Source organism: Diadema antillarum, unplaced genomic scaffold (assembly GCF_040938485.1).
Source record: "Diadema antillarum isolate AM-2024a unplaced genomic scaffold, OU_Dant_1.0 seq00000870_RagTag, whole genome shotgun sequence".
NCBI classification, from domain to species: domain Eukaryota; kingdom Metazoa; phylum Echinodermata; class Echinoidea; order Diadematoida; family Diadematidae; genus Diadema; species Diadema antillarum.
The window spans coordinates 289601-310364 of record NW_027271736.1 but is presented as its reverse complement, the minus strand read 5'-3'; the positions used below and the strand labels follow the sequence as shown (position 1 = coordinate 310364).

Below are 20764 nucleotides of genomic sequence, written 5' to 3'. Positions count from 1 at the left end.
TCGAAACAACACCACCACCAAACATATTGATGCACAGGAAAAACCATCTTTTAGTGAGAAAAAATTACCTGAAAATGGAAAATAAACATATCATATCAATTCTTTAAATAACAAATATTTCAAATTTCAAAATATTTACATTTTATATAAATTTCAAAATATTTACATTTTATATAAATTTCAAAATATTTACATTTTATATAAATTTCAAAATATTTACATTTTATATATTCATAATTATGTTTACTTTTTCCAAGAAAAAAATAATTACAAATAATGTCAAGGTATAATAGTTGGCAACTCTGTTCACATCACAGAAAAATAAATTGAAGACAAATGGGCAGAAAACACTCACAGCAACGTAGTCATATGAGCAGGAGGACGAGTCTTCCACATCAAAGTCATCAAAGTAGAGAGTGACAAGGTGTCCCTGCTGGACCGTGATGCGCCACTCACACACCCTGGAGTGGTCATACTGGTTGGGGTATCCCGGCGATGAGAACGACCCCGTGGAGGTCACGAGGTCACCACCACAAACTAGACAGGTGGCAAAAGTCACGAGAGTCTAGTGTTACTCTTTTGTTTTTGTACCAAAAAACAAGCTGCTGAAAAATGCTTATCCGATAGTGGCGAGCCAATAGAGTAAATTGGAGTCAAAATGGTCCTGGGCTTTCAATCCTAGAGCTCAGGCCCCTTTTGACTCCATCTTTGTCTTTTTCTCCAACTTCTTTTCTTATTTGACAGAGAGCAATCACATATCCTTACATTGCTATACCAAGACTTAAATACAGCCTTTGAGCATAACATGACATGGGGAAGGGGTGGAAACTCTAGCCCCTCTGCCCCCACCCCCTACAAATGTGTTGATCAGATCAACTTCAAATGCTTCAAAGTCTCCAGTATTGTCTAAAATAGATATCAGATAGAGACCTCATGGTGAGACATCTGAATATCTTTCTCTCTACTGCCAGAGCTACAACAGCAAGAACCTGTAGATTCTCATCTAACCCTAATCAAGTAAATATGTATTAATCCAGGACTTCAAACTGAGTCTGGTATTATAGGAGGACAGGTCTCCAGCCTCAAAATTTTTCAGTTTTTAGCACAACAATGGTAAAAGGCAAACCACTGAATTTTACAGTATAACTGTGAACCAGCAACACATTATTGTTTTCCTGATAAAGTTATAATCCTCGAGTCTGAGAAATGTACAATAAGGTGGTCTTAGTGATACTTGCTTTCTTTAAAAGAAATTGATGAGTTTAGTACATGAACTGCCTCCTATCTTAAGTCTGAGATCATTGTAAAATTTGAAAGAACTGAAAGATGACACAGTCTTCTTCAATAAAGCATGCTGCTGTGGTGATTAGAAAGATCTTTTTTTATATATTGCATTTTAACACCATGCCTCCTGCATGTCTTTTTAAAGGTAATATATCAAAGCTATATCTGACTAATAGCCAGCTTTCTGTAGGCTGTAATGATATTGCCTGGAATATCAGACACTATTTGAAGGCTGAGGTCTGGACATGTGGAAAAAGTTAAAATCAGAAGACTTGTAGACCGGGGGCCCAGAGCATTTATTCAGCTGAAAAGGGTCACACTTTTTGATGGTCTCATCATGTAAGGATGTGTCCAAGGGTCAATAAAATGAATTGCTGGCAAGTCACATCCTGTACCGTAAGCCTAGGGACCACAAAAAGGGACCCCGAAAAATTTATTTATTCAGCCGAAGGGGGTCACGGACAAAAGTTGGTGGATATTGTTCCTTTGGGTGTACTTATCATGAAAACAGCAATGCCAGCTATTTTATCCTGTACGGGGCCCCAGACAGTAGCCCCAAAGGGCCCCACAAATATGGTGTTATTCAGCTGAAAAGGGTCACGGCTAATTTCTTTTGCAATGGAAGTAGTTCCCATCAGAGATATCCAAAACACCAATGCCAGCTATTTCATCCTGTACGGGGCCCTAGACAGTAGCCCCAAAGGGCCCCACCCCCCATAGGCCTACGTACAAACACACACAAACATTGATTTTATTCAGTTAAAAAGAGTCACGGCTAATTTCTTTTGCAATGGAAGGAGTACCAATCAGAGATATCCAAAACACCAAAGCCAGCTATTTTATCCTACACGGGGCCCCAGACAGTAGCCCCAAAGTGCCCCACCCCCTATAAGCCCTACGTACAAACACACACACACACACACACATTGACTTTATTCAGCTGATAAGAGTAACGGCTAATTTCATTTGCAATGGAAGTAGTACCCATCAGAGACATACAAAACACCAAAGCCAGTTATTTTGTCCTGTACGGGGCCCCAGACAGTAGCTCCAAAGTGCCCCCCCCCTCCCAACACACATACTCACACAATAGTTTCATTCAGCTGAAAGGGGGTCACGGCTAATTTCTTTTGCAATGGAATTAGTACCCATCAGAGAAATCCAAAATACCAAAGCCAGTTATTTTATCCTGCATGGGGCCCCAGACAGTAGCCCCAGACAGTAGCCCCAAATTGCCCCCTTACACCCTCCCCCTCCCCCCCCCCCCCCCCCCCCCCCCCCCCCCCCCCCGCACACACACACATTGATTTTATTCAGCTGAAAAGGGTCACGGCTACTTTCTTTTGCAATCGGAAGTAGTACTCATCAGAGATATCCAAAGCACTAAAGCCAGTTATTTTATCCTGTACGGGGCCCCAGACAGTAGCCCCAAAGTGCCCCCTACACACACACACACACACACACACACACACACATACACACACATATATTGGTTTCATTCAGCCGAAAAGGGTCACGGCTAATTTCTTTTGCAATGGAAGTAGTATCCATCGGATATCAAAATACCAAAGTCAGATATTTTATCCTGCACGGGGTCCCGTACAGTAGCTCCAAAGTGTTTTGCTTTATTCTCTTTATCGTTTGCATCTCTTCTTCTTAAATATGCGCTCCTTCGTCTTCATTTTCGCGACAACGACAACGCGTCCTCATCATCATCATCAGTTTTGCTGTTCTGGCAAACATTTTCCAGCGTATTGGCTACGTTCGATTTTAGAGCGGCGAGAGTGGAAGACGTGCATAATTGAGTCTGGGAAAGCGTATAGGAACAGCGTAGCTAAATCGGCCAACAGCGTCATGGAAGCAGGAATGAAGCGTCGTAGGAACAGGCCTTGATTTTATACGAGAGTAGAGAACTTAGTGAGAGCATCATTAAAGCGGGAAGGTCGTGCTTTGATCAAGAAAGCGGCGCAGCAGCGGGACCATGTCGTCGGTGTCTAGTTTAGACTGTATTTCCCTTTCTTGTGCCGCTGTTACTACGGTCAGAAAAACCTGGAATTGTTACGCTCATATCGCGGTATTTACACTGTCACTGCTCTCTCCCGTTTGAGCTACGATTCAAAATAAGTCAATTTTGATGGGGAGATGAGGAAGAAATTTTGCACCAGTTCAAAATTTCTTCCCGATCTGTAATATTGCCAGATCCAACCCCATCACCCAAACGCTGCTGCTACGATGCTCCCGGTCCCCGTACACTTTTGCCGCTCTCTCCCGATCTGACAGATTGAATAGATCGGGATGCAGATCTTGATAGTGGAATTACATGTGGGAACACTTTAGGAACACTCCGTGGGGCCCCGTACAGCTATATAACTGGTTTCGGTGTTTTTGATACCTCCTTGAGTACTACTTCCATTGCAAAAGAAATTATAGCAGTGATTCTTTTCACTTAGAATAAAATAATACGGGAGCACTTTCCAGCTACTGGCTGGGGGCCCCTTAACTGGATGGGTTTGTGTTTTACGTATCTCAGCTGTTAATTCCACTGCCAAGGAAAATAGGCATACATGACTCTTTTCACCTAAAAACAATTAATTCATATGGGGTGGGAATACCTTCGGGCTATACCTGTCAAGGGCCCTGCATCCGGGCCAATATCGCACCTCATTTAATCGAATTCTTTTAATGTTGAATTAAATTTAGCAAAAATTTCGCCTATATAGATGACATGGTAGTTCAATGTCATATTAATCTCTTCATTCAAATTTATTTTGAAACATTCACATTACCTCTAACCTTATTGTAAACAACACTTTTACTTTTTCAACTGAAATCCATATATTAGACAAGTACCATTCCACTATCCGTTCATTCATAAATTCGTAATGATATAGTCTCTTGATTACATGCTGCGCTCGTTCATTCAAATTGATTTCTGGCCATCTAATTTAACACGTTCTGCAGTCAATTAAACAGATATGTTCAGCTTGACCTCTTTCCTTATTTTCTTTCGTCGTAGTTATTGTTTTGTAAGCATCATAGCATTTCATGTTTTCGTATTCGTTTAAGGGACTTTGACACCATTTTTTCAACATGCTTTTTGAATCCAAAGAAGTAAGAAGCCACAAATTATCTGGCCGTTATCCGAGCGCTTTATTACGAGCGGTCAGCCAGTTCCAACAAGTCAAGGTTATGATCCTCAAATGTGTGTTTTTTTTAAATAATTCTTTCTATGTCTTCTAGAGATATACGTCTGTATCTATTGTGCTGTCACGACTATAAAAATGAAGTTAATCTGCAGTACTGGTACACGTTTAGGCCTATAATGACATGTATATGAAAGAGAAGGAGCGTTACCAGTCTGGTTACAGAACAACCAAATCCAGTTATACTAGATAAGAAATATGATACATTTACTGCTTTATAACAGTAATTTATAGATGAAACGAAAACACACATAGAAAGACATGTTAAAATGATCTGAAACAAAGAAATAGCATGATTTGAATTTGAATGAACACGTTTGGAATTTGACTGTCTTTCGCGAAATTTAATGACTGAAATACCCTTTTCAGCAAGTCAAGGCGAATTTGAATGAACGAAGGGTACCAGCCAATTTGAATACCCATTTTTTTTTCGAATTCGAACCTTCTATCAAATGAACCAACAAAAGTGCGAAATTGGCTGGGAAAACCTAACTGGCTTTGATGTTTTGGGTATCTATGATGTAAACTAAGGCCTACTTCGATTGTAAAAGAAAAACAACTATGACTCTTTTCAGCTAAATGATGTCATAATAATTATGTGGGAGAGGGGCACTTTATGGCTACTGTAACCTGGGCCCAGTACAAGATGAAATGACTGGTTTTCGTAATATGGTAATCTTGGTTGTGCACTATACAGAAGTATGCTTCCTTTGCAAATTTCTTGAGTGTTTTGCTACTGTAACCTATGGGACCCCGTATACAGGATAAGATGACTTGCTTTAGTGTTTGTGATATCTCTGTTCAGTAGGCCCTGCTCCAATCAACGTTACAAAAGAATATGTAAGACCATTTTCAGCTGATTCACAGGAGGCCCTACATGTATAATGGATGGGACACTGTGGAGCTACTGTCTATGGCTCTGTACAGGATAAAATAACTAGCCTTGGTGTGTTGAATATCTCTGATAGGTACTTCTTCCAGTGCAAAGGAAATTACCCGTGTTTTGGGCTATACTGTGCGGGGCCCCATATACAGGATAAAACAAGGAAAAGTAGAAATTACGCGGTGCGTAAAATATGTCCCCGCCGGAAGTAGCATTTAGTAGCAAAATGTACAATATCGGTCAAAAATCAAGGTCAAAGGTCAAAGGTCAAAGAAGTCAAAGGTCAAAATTCTGTGTAGAAGTTTTGAAGCCCTCACCTAGTGCCATCACAAAAAGCAAACGGAATCGAAATCGGGTTAGAAATGGCGAAGGAGTAGCATTTTGTAGCCAATGTACAATATAGGTCAAAAATCAAGGTCAAAGGTCAAAGAAGTCAAAGGTCAAAATTCTGTGTAGAAGTTTTGAAGCCCTCACCTAGTGCCATCACATAAAGCAAACGGAATCGAAATCGGGTTAGAAATGGCGAAGGAGTAGCATTTTGTAGCCAATGTACAATATAGGTCAAAAATCAAGGTCAAAGGTCAAAGGAGTCAAAGGTCAAAATTCTGTGTAGAAGTTTTGAAGCCCTTACCTAGTGCCATCACATAAAGCAAACGGAATCGAAATCGGGTTAGAAATGGCGAAGGAGTAGCATTTTGTATCCAATGTACAATATAGGTCAAAAATCAAGGTCAAAGGTCAAAGAAGTCAAAGGTCAAAATTCTGTGTAGAAGTTTTGAAGCCCTCACCTAGTGCCATCACATAAAGCAAACGGAATCGAAATCGGGTTAGAAATGGCAAAGGAGTAGCATTTTGTAGCCAATGTACAATATCGGTCAAAAATCAAGGTCAAAGGTCAAAGAAGTCAAAGGTCAAAATTCTGTGTAGAAGTTTTGAAGCCCTCACCTAGTGCCATCACATAAAGCAAACGGAATCGAAATCGGGTTAGAAATGGCGAAGGAGTAGCATTTTGTAGCCAATGTACAATATAGGTCAAAAATCAAGGTCAAAGGTCAAAGAAGTCAAAGGTCAAAATTCTGTGTAGAAGTTTTGAAGCCCTCACCTAGTGCCATCACATAAAGCAAACGGAATCGAAATCGGGTTAGAAATGGCGAAGGAGTAGCATTTTGTAGCCAATGTACAATATAGGTCAAAAATCAAGGTCAAAGGTCAAAGAAGTCAAAGGTCAAAATTCTGTGTAGAAGTTTTGAAGCCCTCACCTAGTGCCATCACATAAAGCAAACGGAATCGAAATCGGGTTAGAAATGGCGAAGGAGTAGCATTTTGTAGCCAATGTACAATATAGGTCAAAAAATCAAGGTCAAAGGTCAAAGAAGTCAAAGGTCAAAATTCTGTGTAGAAGTTTTGAAGCCCTCACCTAGTGCCATCACATAAAGCAAACGGAATCGAAATCGGGTTAGAAATGGCGAAGGAGTAGCATTTTGAAGCAAAATGTACAATATAGGTCAAAGGTCAAGGTCAAAGGTCACAACTGAAATTCTGTGTAGAAGTTTCAAAGCTCCCATGTAGTGCTATCATATAAAGCAAACAGAATTAAAATTGGCTCATAAATGACAGAGAAGTAGCAAATTGAACATTTTGATCACACACGGACGCACAGACAGACAGACAGACAGACGGACGGACAGACACACGGACACACACACGTACGGAGCCCGTTTCATAGTCCCCTGCTCGAACTCGTTCGGCGGGGACAATAACTGGCTTTGGTATTTTGGATATCTCTGATGGGTACTACTTCCATTGCAAAAGAAATTAGCCGTGACCCCTTTCAGCTGAATGAAACTAATGTGTGTGTGTGTGTGTGTGTGTGTGTGTATGTGTATGTGGAGAGGGGGGGCACTTTGGGGCTACTGATGATGATGAGGAGGAGGAGGACGCGTTGTCGTTGTCGTGAAAATGAAGATGAAGGAGCGCATATTTAAGAAGATGAGATGCAAACAATAAAGAGAATAAAGCAAAACACTTTGGAGCTACTGTACGGGACCCCGTGCAGGATAAAATATATGACTTTGGTATTTTGATATCCGATGGATACTACTTCCATTGCAAAAGAAATTAGCCGTGACCCTTTTCGGCTGAATGAAACCAATATATGTGTGTGTGTGCGTGTGTGTGTGTGTGTGTGTGCAGGGGGCACTTTTGGGCTACTGTCTGGGGCCCCGTACAGGATAAAATAACTGGCTTTAGTGCTTTGGATATCTCTGATGGGTATACTTCCATTGCAAAAGAAATTAGCCGTGACCCTTTTCGGCTGAATGAAACCAAAATGTGTGTGTGTGTGTGTGTGTGTGTGTGTGTGTGTGTAGGGGGCACTTTGGGGCTACTGTCTGGGGCCCCGTTCAGGATAAAATAACTGGCTTTGGTGCTTTGGATATCTCTGATGGGTATACTTCCATTGCAAAAGAAATTAGCCGTGACCCATTTTGGCTGAATGAAACTAATGTGTGTGTGTGTGTGTGTGTGTTGGGGGGGGGGGGTGCACTTCGGGGCCACTGTCTGGGACCCCGTACAGGATAAAATAACTGGCTTTAGTGTTTTGGATATCTCTGATGAGTATGCCTACTACTTCCAATTGCAAAAGAAAGTAGCCATGACCCTTTTCAGCTGAATAAAATCGATGTGTGTGTGTGTGTGTGGGGGGGGGGGGGGGGGAGGGAGCAATTTGGGGCTACTGACTGGGGCCCCGTGCAGGATAAAATAGCTGGCTTTAGTATTTTGGATATCGCTGATGGGTACTACTTCCATTGCAAAAGAAATTAGCCGTGACTCTTTTCAGCTGAATGAAACTAATGTGTGTGTGTGTGTGTGTGTGTGTGTGTGTGTGTGTTGGGGGGGGGGGGGCTCCTTTGGGGCTACTGTCTGGGGCCCCGTACTGGATAACATAACTGACTTTGGTGTTTTTGATATCTCTGATGGGTACTCCTTCCATTGCAAATGAAATTAGCCGTGACTCTTCACAGCTGCACGAATGAAATCAATGTTTGTGTGTGTTTGTACGTATGGCCTATGGGGGGGGGGGGGCACTTTGGGGCTACTGTCTGGGGCCCCGTACAGGATAAAGTAGCTGATATTGGTGTTTTGAATATCTCTGATGGGAACTACTTCAATTGCAAAAGAAATTAGCCGTGACTCTTTTCAACTGAATAAAATCGATGTTTTTGTGTGTTTGTACGTAGGCCTATGGGGGGTGGGGCCCTTTGGGGCTACTGTCTAGGGCCCCGTACAGGATAAAATAGCTGGCATTGGTGTTTTGGATATCTCTGATGGGAACTACTTCCATTGCAAAAGAAAGTAGCTGTGACCCTTTTCAGCTGAATAACACCATATTTGTAGGGCCCTTTGGGGCTACTGTCTGGGGCCCCGTTCAGGATAAAATAACTGGCTTTGGTGCTTTGGATATCTCTGATGGGTATACTTCCATTGCAAAAGAAATTAGCCGTGACCCATTTTGGCTGAATGAAACTAATGTGTGTGTGTGTGTGTGTGTGTTGGGGGGGGGGGGGGGGTGCACTTCGGGGCCACTGTCTGGGACCCCGTACAGGATAAAATAACTGGCTTTAGTGTTTTGGATATCTCTGATGAGTATGCCTACTACTTCCAATTGCAAAAGAAAGTAGCCATGACCCTTTTCAGCTGAATAAAATCGATGTGTGTGTGTGTGTGTGGGGGGGGGGGGGGGAGGGAGCAATTTGGGGCTACTGACTGGGGCCCCGTGCAGGATAAAATAGCTGGCTTTAGTATTTTGGATATCGCTGATGGGTACTACTTCCATTGCAAAAGAAATTAGCCGTGACTCTTTTCAGCTGAATGAAACTAATGTGTGTGTGTGTGTGTGTGTGTGTGTGTGTGTTGGGGGGGGGGGGGGGGCTCCTTTGGGGCTACTGTCCGGGGCCCCGTACTGGATAACATAACTGACTTTGGTGTTTTTGATATCTCTGATGGGTACTCCTTCCATTGCAAATGAAATTAGCCGTGACTCTTCACAGCTGCACGAATGAAATCAATGTTTGTGTGTGTTTGTACGTATGGCCTATGGGGGGGGGGGGGGCACTTTGGGGCTACTGTCTGGGGCCCCGTACAGGATAAAGTAGCTGATATTGGTGTTTTGAATATCTCTGATGGGAACTACTTCAATTGCAAAAGAAATTAGCCGTGACTCTTTTCAACTGAATAAAATCGATGTTTTTGTGTGTTTGTACGTAGGCCTATGGGGGGTGGGGCCCTTTGGGGCTACTGTCTAGGGCCCCGTACAGGATAAAATAGCTGGCATTGGTGTTTTGGATATCTCTGATGGGAACTACTTCCATTGCAAAAGAAAGTAGCTGTGACCCTTTTCAGCTGAATAACACCATATTTGTAGGGCCCTTTGGGGCTACTGTCTGGGGCCCCGTACAGGATAAAATAGCTGGCATTGCTGTTTTCATGATAAGTACACCCAAAGGAACAATATCCACCAACTTTTGTCCGTGACCCCCTTCGGCTGAATAAATCAATTTTTCGGGTCCCTTTTTGTGGTCCCTAGGCTTACGGTACAGGATGTGACTTGCCAGCAATTCATTTTATTGACCCTTGGACACATCCTTATATGATGAGACCATTAAAAAGTGTGACCCTTTTCAGCTGAATAAATCTTCTGGGCCCCCGGTCTATTGTGCCAAGTAATCTAAGCAGACTGTGTTGGTGATGGGTCATATGGTGTGACTGGTACCTTCTTCACTGGATGTAAACTGTAGGGAGAAGCCACTTCCTGTCTGAGAATCGGAGTTGGAGACGAAGACGATGTAGGCGTAGTAACTTGACGTGTCCACCGAAGCTGGGATGCTGCTGCCACAATACGTCCCCAGGATGGATGCTGCAGTGATGAATAATTCAAGAAAGTATTGTTAGTCTATCGTTTCATTCAAGGCATACAGCTCATTGAGGTGTTTTTTATTCTTTCTTTTTTTTCTGAACCAAGAACAAAGACACCAAGTGTTGAAAGCATTCAAATCTATTTCTTTCTTTTTTTAACGTAGGAGTATTTTATCTAATCTACTTGATACATGTATGTTTGAAAGCAGTAGAAACGATATGAGCTGAGAGCAATATTGACCATCTGATTACAATGTTGTTAGACAAAAGCAGAAAGGTTCATACAAATGACAAAGAAGCTCTCTGAATGAAAGGATTTTTTAGGTATTACATTTATTTCTTCTTCTTTTTTTCAATACAAAGAAAATTGTTTATTACACATTCAAACATGATGTCGTAGAAGAATACATAGCATTTCCTGTGCAAAGCCTTATTCAAGGTACACTTGTATTCGACTAGACTTGATGATTAAATGTACAAAAATCACTTTAATTTGTTTTTCATATCATTAAGATTGACTCTGCCATATTTGGAATAAGAATCATTTCACACCCTTTGGGAATGCTGCCACTCCACAATCTTCCTGAACTATTCACATCGCTACATTTGTAGAGCAAGAAATCACGACCTTTTGAAACCATTTCAGCAAAGCTACTACATGAAAAGAATCATCACCTGATGCATTTCTTCCATCATGAATCCTGACGTAATCTCCGGCAGAGCAATCACCAGTGCCGCTGACCCCAAATGCAGAAAACGTCAGAGTGAGGTAGTGCCCGATGGGACCCGTCACGTACCACTCGCAGTTCTGGTTGGCCGCGTAGTTGGCAGGATGGTTTGGAGAGTTGAAGCTTCCACTGGTTCCAGAGAAGCTCCCACCACAGGTTGCTGGTTGGTTGGTCAATACAATAGCAAAAGCCCCATCACAAATGCAATTTGCAAAAAATCATATCTGGGTACATGGGCCAACTGTATCAATATCAATGCAATTGTTCTGCCTCTGTACAGAATTTGTGAATGGGCATCATTTTCTCCAGATTACACACAAGCTGCATGCTATAACGTTACTCCAAGTGACTTCTGGCTCTCCCGCAGTGACATAAATTACAATACCTTCAAAGGGCGTAACAGATCTGACAAGCGTTTTTTTGGTTTTGTTTTGTTTTTTTGTAATCAGTAAATCATGCATTATTGTTTCAAATAGTCATAAAGCATTGTGAAGAAATTTGACAGCTTTTACAGCTCAACCATTGAGTCTACTTTATTTGAACATTTTGCATCTGTTTCAATCATTGATACATTTTTGTGACCATTTTTCCTTTCTCTTTAAATAAATCCACAAAAGATTCGAAGCTTACACATGTTTATTGCTCCTCACAAGTCTGTTGTTTCTTTCTGCTAAATGGATTGAAAGTAACACATTTTCCCTTTCGTAAACTGTCAAAATGAGCAGAGGATGTTACCTGTGCTGTATGTCATCTTGAAGCCCTCATGGGTCACACTCTGGTCAGTCGAGAAACGAACATACATGGCATTTCCAGTTGTGGTGACCGGGCTTGGAGCAGTGGACCCACAAAATTGGCCAATCAGGGAACCACTGGCTGAACTGCCATCACGGACCTCAACGTAGTCATACACACAGCTGAGAACAAAGCATCACAGATTTACTGCATGGCAAAAGCAGTGTACTGTTGGCTCTCTACAAAGAATTTTCCACTCTGTAGAAGTGTCAGGCATGAACAAACTCGAAACTACAGTCATCAATGTACTAACTCATAGTATCAACTTGGCTCTGTCACTTCTGGTTCTAGAGAAGAAGATATTTTAAGATTCTTTAATTTGAGGAGAGGGTTTGGGCCCCAGACGCCAGACGAAGAGCAATCACAGTAGCTCACTTAGGTGAGCTAAAAATGCCTGTTGAAGATGTTCAAAGGTATTTTGACAATGACTGACATGATTAAGGTATGGTGATGAAAGATGGATAGCTAATACCTTTCATGAGGTTCAATGTAGAAGGTGCTGTCGAATTCACCCCGTATGAGGCTGCCCTGTGGACCAGATATCACCCAGACACACTCTGTGTTCTGGTCATAGGAATTTGGCCAGTTGGTTGAGGAGATGAAGCCGGTGTCGGAAGTACTGGTCAGCGTTCGGTGACCACCACAACCTGCAAATATGACCGTGGAGTTTCTCTCACCAATTATTTGCACTTTCAAATCCATACGAGAATATCTGTGTTGCAAGAACCTATCCACCAACTACCGAACCCTAAATTTACTGATTCCACAGATGCATGTCTTCTACAGAGTGCCATATTTGTGTGTCATTCCATAGTGCCAAAGTGCCAAAATATTGAACTCTTCATATTTTGTAAAGTGCATATGTAGATTGTACAGCTAAAGCTACATTGTGAGCAAAAACTAAGCACATGTACCTGTACAAGAAGAAATTTTCATGCAAGTAATTTTTCTTGCTCAGCCTCAAGAAATTTGCATGTTTTTGATTCCACTGCATCAAAAATAAAATAGCATATAAAGCCCAAAAGGTTGCATGCTTTTATTTCCACACCAGTTTCCTGTCGTCTGACAGTTTGTAGTTTACAGCATTGCAGTATACATCATTTACTTACAAGCAAACTTGCACAACTCACACATTGGTGGAAGTAAATTGAAACAAAAGGAGTGCCAACTGACCAGCTGTCTGAGTGACATAGCTTAGGCTGAAGCCACGTCCACTACCAGCTTCATCAGTCACAAGACGGACGGTCAGCCTGTTACTGGAAGTGACAAGATCCGCTGGTTCTGTGGTCCCACAGTATGGGCTGGTGGCGAGGGGAGGGGAGCTCAATGAGCCCCCATTCAATAGCTACAAAATGAACATGGGAGAAGAGGAGTGATGCCAACCTTCATTTCACAGCATAGACATTGTGGCAGTGTCAAAAGTTTTGGGGTGTTTAGTAGTTGCATTCAGTGGTAATCATAGAAAGTGAAATGTCTTATTGAAACCCATCCCATAATGAATTCTGGAATCCCCACAGGGTGCTAGCATGGACCCAGATAGGGTGCTAGTATGGACCCAGATAGGGTACTAGCATGGACCCAGATAGGGTGCTAGTATGGACCCAGATAGGGTACTAGCATGATCCCGATAGGGTGCTACCATGGACCCAGGTAGGGTGCTAGTATGGACCCAGATAGGGTGCTAGCTATAGTATGGACCCAGATAGGGTACTCACATAGAGCTGGTCCTTGGAGCAGCTGGTGGAGGCCTCGAGGTCCAGTTCCTGGAATTGGAGGCTAATTGTGGAGCCCGTGGCTGTCTCCACGTAGTAGGTACAGTCTAGATTGGTCCTGTAGTTTGAAGGATAGTCGGGACTCTGAATGGTCCCACTGGGACTTATGTAGTGACCACCACATCCTGTAGAAGGAAGCGAAATCACTGAAAATTGGTATCTGAAAATTCACTATTGTCTCTTATTCACTGACATTAAACATTACTGTCATTTTGTAAGTAACATCATTGCCTCCTATTCTGATATATGAACTATGTCTATCAGCCGCTCAGATGCATTGTAAGGAACCAATACTGTTTTTGCACAGCAGTGTAGGACTAATGCTTGGTAAGTAATGCAAGAGTGGACTTATTAAAGGTAGTCCCTTGGTGGAGGTCTGAGATGTGGTGGAGTATCAGCACACCTCCCATAGCACAGGCAGGTGCTACTTTCAGCACTTCTATTATCAGAAACATGGACTGAGAGACAGACAGACAGATGAGGACATTGGAGGGAAAAAAAAGACAGAGAGAGGGGGAGGGGGGGGGGGGGGGGTAAGAGAAAGGAGAGCCACAGTTGTAGATACTGTAATACCAGAGAGTTTTGCATGCATGCAACTTTTGCAAAGTTTGCAAAGGAGCAAATTCGCAAATGCAAAATATGCGCAAAAGTTTTTGTACACACATTATATTGAATGCCAGTTGCAATTGAATGTTTCATGCCGCATATGTTTCTGGTTTTCAGTAACTACATTGTAAAACGGGAAGTAGAAATGCAAACATGTTGGGAGGCCAGCTATGATCCTTACCAGTCTGGTAGGTTGCCTCAAATCCTGTCATGTTGATGGAGATGTCTGTGTGGAATTCAACTCTCATCACGTTGCCAGTGGAGAAGCTTGGGTTGGAGACGGATCCACAGAACTCATTCAGCAGTGTGTCTGTGTTTGCCGCACCTAATGGGACCCAAGATGCAATATATAGATGATAGTACTCTAGTTCTACTAGCTGACGTAATACTATCACTGTGTAATGTAACAGGTGTGGAGAGACACTACAGAGTTAAGTGAGGTGTTGCATTACCTTAAACGATGAATGAAACCCACATTATAAAAAAGGGAACTTTTTACCCTAACAACAGAGGGGACAAGAATATTACCCTTACACATAAGTTAGTATCAAGAGGAGGGAATGTAATTGTGCAAAAAAGATGCATTTTTCTTCTCTTTTTTTTTTTAAAGATATCTTGTGGAATTCTCTTAATTTTTTTTCATATCATTGTCCTGCAGTGACTTTACATACAATTGCTCTAGTCTTCTCATTCAGCAATGGTAACACTGAACTCTTAAAAATTCATAACATTTGAACAGATTGTCAGCATCTCGTCAAATGTGGAAGACTTTTAGAGCAGTACCATCAGTTGCCAACCAGCCTTGACTCACCATCATAGATCCTAACCCAGTCGAAGACACAGTCACTGCTGGCCTCCAGGGCGAAAGAAGTAAAGTTGAGAATGATATTGTCGTTGATCGGCGCTGTGATGACCCAGATGCAGTCCAGTGTCGTTGCGTAGCCGTCTGGGAATCCCGGGGAGCTAAACGTCTGGGGAGAAGAAACTGCTGACAGCGGGCCACCACAACCTGGAAAAAGCAACACAGTCAAGGTGAATGGTCCTTGTTGCTGCATGGGCACATTCTTGCACAATTCCACAGTCCACACTGGTCTTCACAATTTTTTAATTGACATATGAAATATGCTTGATACATCCCAACAATAAGCCAGCTCATAGTTCCACTTTGCACATGACGAGAAAAAGATCATTTGTATACCAACAGGGCATGTCGGATTTTAAAGCATCAGAGATATTATGATTATTCATGTAATCCTCATAAACAGCAAAGAAGTATTCGTTTCATGATTTTTTCCTTTCAAGTCTCCCACATTTTTTGAAACCAAATATGCTATCCCCATATAGTGATTTATGGCAAATATGCAGATTTTATGCAGTATTCAGCATACGTAATGACATTTTTTTTTTTAAATCAACTTCACATATTTTTAGATTACATCACAGGCAATGTGTGCGTCAATTTTTGTCGTGATCGCACAGTTGATGGCCGAGATCTGAAGGGGGGGGGGGCCTGGGAGGCCCCCCTCAGGCTCTATAATCTACCATAAAATATAAAATAGCCCGGCCTACATGTAGTTAGGGTTAAAAAATTGTCCATTCTTTGTTTGAACCCAAATTCCATAAAATTTGCTTGTTGTTCAAGCTTATGCCATATGTCCCTTTAAAAAATGAGTAGAGTACCTATAAACTGACACAAAGAAAAGAGGTCGTTTGTACCTATGAGCACATGATCTATTTATGAATTGGTTTATTCCTGAATTTTGCTGTGTATCAAAGATCAACGACTAACGTGTTACACTGCAAGTATATCTTTCTGACTTGACTATGGTTGTGCTGCACACGCAACTTTACTTGAGAGCTTATATTATGTGTAGTCGTGTTGATGGTGCAAATACACAGTAACTCGCCACAGGCCATAGACCACTTTCCTTAATTAGCAAACACAAATACTATGCCCTGGCACAACGTTCACAAACTTGTTTTCAAGGGGAAACAACAAGAAAGATATTGCATTTTAACAACATCTGAGGGCGCTGTTTTACTCACTGTTTGGATGGGGAGTTCCCGGAGCGATGGTGGCACTGCCTGACACGGCCTGCCAGCTGAGCTGGAACCCTGTACCAGCCACCGAATAGTCGGTGCTCATGACCACTAAGCCGACGTTCCCCGTCGTCTGCACGGGGCTGGGAATGTCGGTGCCACACGCCACCTGCAGGATGGGAGAGTAGTCCTGCACCCCATCCAGGATCTGAAAATTTTGGAGCAGAACAGAAAAGGAAGAACAGAAAGAACTTAAAATGTAATGTCCCCTCTTGGAACTAGTCTTTCCAGATGTATCATCAACCAAGGACATTTACATCTACTGTAAAGCCAGACATATTCGTGGCATGAAATTTACGCGAATTGGAGCTGATGCCCTTTTTCAATTATCAGTTGAGCATAATTCTGTGAAGAAAACACCCATTCATATACACACTTTTGATATGACTGTTGGATGTACTGCTTTTAATGCTGGAATAAAAAAAATAAAAATAAAAAAAACTAGAAATGTCGCTACGGCGACTGGTGTATGCCTCCGCCATAATGCATGGTTCTCCTAATAGGTCTATAGTACAATGTCTTGACAATATGTGATGAAAGTTTCACACAATTGGCAAAATATTAAAATGACAGGTTTGCCACAAATGTGCTGAATGTTCACTTTCCTAGAACTAGGTTCAACTGGATGAATGATTAAAACGTCAGAGTGCAGGTATTTGGGGGAACTGATGATTTTCACTTAACTTTTGACCCTTTTATAAGTTTATGCATTGAGTAATTTTCAAGGTATTGAGAAAAAGTATAATTTCAGTATCAAATGGGAAAATAGTATTAGCTAAACCTGGCCTTTGACCTTTGACCTCACAGTTCCAAAGAGAATCACTGTTAGGTTGAACATGCATAAATATGTAAGTTTCATGATAATACCTTGAGTTACTTTTGAGATATGGAGGAAGAAGTGCAATTTAGCACTTTCACTTGACCTTTGACCTTTTGACCTTTGACCTTTTGGCAAGAAACTTCCCACAGAATATATATTGGGTTATATATGCATACATCAAGTTTAAAAAAAATCCTTCAGGCACTGCATAAATATAAGGAAAGCAGTGATATTTTGAGGAGTTGACCTTGACCTTTGACCCCCTGACCTTTGACCCATGACCCCCAACTTCCCTAGATAATCACTGCCCATCGGTACATGCATATATACTAAGTTCCATGAAGATACCTTGAACCACTTGCGAGATATGGAGAAAAATATGAAATTTCAACCTTTTTTTTCACAAAATAACCCGTGACCTTTGACCTTTGACCCTGTGACCCTAAAATCCAAACAAAGTATTATCCCCCCAGGATATACCCTCATACCAAGTTTGATGCAAAACCACCTCACGGTTCTTGAGATATCGACAAAAACAAAACGGGACGGACGGACGGACGGATGGACGGCCCGAAAACACAATGCCTCCGGCCACTTTGTTGGCGGAGGCATAAAAATTATATATATATATATATATATATATATATATATATATATATGCAGATCTCACCTTTACATAATCAAAGGCACAGGATGAATGGGATTCAACATCAAAGGCTGTGTATGTGAACAGAATCAGGTTTCCAGCTGGAACAGTGACCGTCCATCGGGCACTGACATAGTGGGGGTAGACGGCTGGATACAGCGGAGACTCAATGGTACCAGAATTTCCTGAGAGGTCTCCGCCAAACACTAATACAGAAAGACAGTATGTCAGAACGTCAAGAAACAGTATTACAGGAGAGCTGGCATCAACATCAGAAAATAATTGCAAAGTTTTCACTTTTGATTAACCTTTATTCGAAATGAGACATAAGGAGTCTTTCAGGTGATAGATGATAAGGGGTTTGGGAGACTTCTTACTTCCAGTGAACAAAATCAGTTTTTAAAGGAAACCCAAACCCCAAGAGAAATGTGGATTGAGTGAAAGCACCAACATTAGTAGAACACATCAGTGAACGCTTTAGGAAAATCGGACAATCGATGCAAAAGTTATGAATTTTTTGAGTTCCGGTGTTGGAACCTCTGGATGAGGAGACTACTAGAGGTTATGGCATCATGTGTGGATGTGAGGAAATATAAAAGGAATTCCACAAAAACTGATATTTTATGAAAATTACACATTCCATCAACTTGATACTGACATACATTAAGGGTAGTAATCATTCCCACTGCTTTCTGAAAGCGGTTAGTCAAGTGCTTTTTCATTATGCTAGAAAAGTGAATTTATGTGGAATTTTCTGTATATTTTCTTTATATTGTTGTCCACACATACTTCATAACCCCTAGTAGTCTCCTCATACAGCAGTTCCAACACCAAAACTTTAAAAAATTCATAACTTTTGCATCCTTGTCCAATTTTCTTCAAATTTTCATTGATGTGTTCTACTAATGTTGCTGCTTTTACTCAATGCACATTGCTCTTTGGGTTTACCTTCCCTTTAACTCTTCAGGCGACCACGCACAAAGCTTATTAAACTTGCCAATCTTTTTCATCAGCATTCAGTAAGCCATCCAAACTTGATCTAGTTGAAGATTAGCAAGCCCAATCAAGTGCATCAGAGTTGATTGATCAAACACAAACGACAATCTTTGACTCAGTCAGGTTTGGATGGATCACTAAATGCAGATGAAAAAGCTTGGCAAGTGAAGCTTAGTGCATGGACACAAAAAGGATCAAACCGTTGCCTGCCTGGCAGGAGGGCCCTAACGCTTGCACGATGTAAACTTGCTCGGGCCCTTCTGCCAGGCAAGCAACGACACATGGCCATGCATATGCATGACTGATGTACACTCACAATGAGCATAGTTGGCCATAAAGCCAACACCAGTTGACTGGGAGTCTGAGCGGAACTTCATCCACAGGGTCCCTGTGCTCGTCACGTTGCTTGGGAGTGTGTCACCACAGAAGCGACCAATCAGGGCTCCCGTATCGCTGCCCTGTCGAAACTCCACATAGTCCTGGGCACAGCCATTGCTGGACTCAATATTGAACACACTGCAGGGATGGGGATTTGATGAACAAAGATATGCGGGATTAGCATTGTATGTTTCTCCTAAAATTGCATGCAACACAGAAGGTGTTCCATGAAACGCATTTATAGTACGATCATAATTTAGATCTAGCGACATAAAAACACCTACCTTGGTAATTAGCCCAAGGAACTTTTGGTTGAGTTCATGATTAATACCAGTTCTTCACTGTAAATTTTTTCACATTTCATTGCGATGGCTTGAACAAACAGTCAAATTTGGCAAAGCAGAAAATCAGTTTGTCACCTTGAATCTTCTTCTCGTTTAATTTGTTCTAACTACCAAACATGTCTGCCATGATGGTGACACCTCCATACAAGCAGCTCACCTGAACGCAACCTGGATGGAGTTTCCAGCCGACGTAGGGAAGAGCCAGACACATTCCACATCCTGTGGGTAACTGGTGGGATAGCTGGGACTCGTGATGGAGCCAGACAGGGCGGCAAAAGTACCTCCGCAAGCTAGATTCAGTAGACAAAAAACAAATAAACAAATAAACACACAAATATAAATGGTTTATTCTCAGCATTGACAACTGGGCGGGAGTTCTGAATTCAAAACCCCTGCTGAATATTCATTTCTAATTTCATCAACAACATAAGCCATCACTGAATTGTAAAATCATATTTATATCTGTAGTTATCATCACTTTCATATTTGTCAGTGTCGCTTTCAACATAACTACTTACTGTACGAGCTGAAATTTTCGAGTACAGATATTTTCGCGAATTGCTACTTGGAGGACATTTTCGCGTGTTGTTAATTTTCGCAGTGTAAAGGCGATTCGCGAAATTCACAAAAATAAAACAAATGCGAAAATTTCAGCTCGTACAGTAAATAACAGCAAAAATTTATCATTCATGGACGTTAACTGCAGTAACTGTAGAATAAGCCCCACCTTGAAGATCAATACCTTCCTAGCAGGCTAAAATGTCCAATGACAAGGGAAAAATGGAGGCACTTGGGATATTTCAGCAGGTATCATTTAGCACTAAACAAATTTTCCCATTCACACATACCAGAGTCTGAAGTCGAGTAGGTTGCCCTAAAACCTTGGCCACTGATGCTTGAATCCGTGAAGAGGGAGACAAACAGGGAGGGCCCAACGGAAGTGATAGGGGCCGGTACCGTGGTGCCACAGTAGGTGCCCACCTCTGGGGCTGTTTCGCTGTTGCCTTGCCTCACGGTGACGTAGTCGTGGCAATCCGAAGGAGGGTTGACCTCAAGGTCCAGGTGCGTGAAGATTAGAGTTACTCGGTCCACTGGAAGAAGGATCCGGGGTGGGGGGAGGAGGGGGAGAGGAAATGGGGGTGGATGAAGTAGGAGGAAGAGGAAGGAGGAGAAAAAAAATGGAATGAGAGATAAGGACAGTAGAAGGAGACAGTGTTGGAAGAGGAGGAGAAGTAGAAGAAACAAAGAGGATTAGGAGAAATGCGGAAGAGGATGGGGAGGAAAAGGAGAGTGGAGGA

The 20764-nt window shown here is 41.9% G+C and overlaps 1 protein-coding gene across 1 annotated transcript in view; it reads right to left on the bottom strand.

Annotated features, from left to right (window-relative positions):
- The window catches only part of LOC139740623 (cubilin-like), a 113483-nt gene that overhangs the window by 30774 nt on the left and 61945 nt on the right, over window positions 1-20764 (bottom strand). The window contains exons 33-46 of the mRNA XM_071651206.1: window positions 20315-20557; window positions 19624-19756; window positions 19061-19260; window positions 17773-17954; window positions 16229-16430; window positions 14994-15191; window positions 14364-14507; window positions 13520-13701; window positions 12978-13149; window positions 12277-12451; window positions 11748-11926; window positions 10960-11172; window positions 10142-10285; window positions 356-537 (exon numbers count right to left, since the gene is read on the bottom strand). Of these exons, the coding sequence (XP_071507307.1) occupies window positions 356-537; window positions 10142-10285; window positions 10960-11172; window positions 11748-11926; window positions 12277-12451; window positions 12978-13149; window positions 13520-13701; window positions 14364-14507; window positions 14994-15191; window positions 16229-16430; window positions 17773-17954; window positions 19061-19260; window positions 19624-19756; window positions 20315-20557 (2549 nt within the window). The remainder of the gene's footprint in view (window positions 1-355; window positions 538-10141; window positions 10286-10959; window positions 11173-11747; window positions 11927-12276; window positions 12452-12977; window positions 13150-13519; window positions 13702-14363; window positions 14508-14993; window positions 15192-16228; window positions 16431-17772; window positions 17955-19060; window positions 19261-19623; window positions 19757-20314; window positions 20558-20764) is intronic.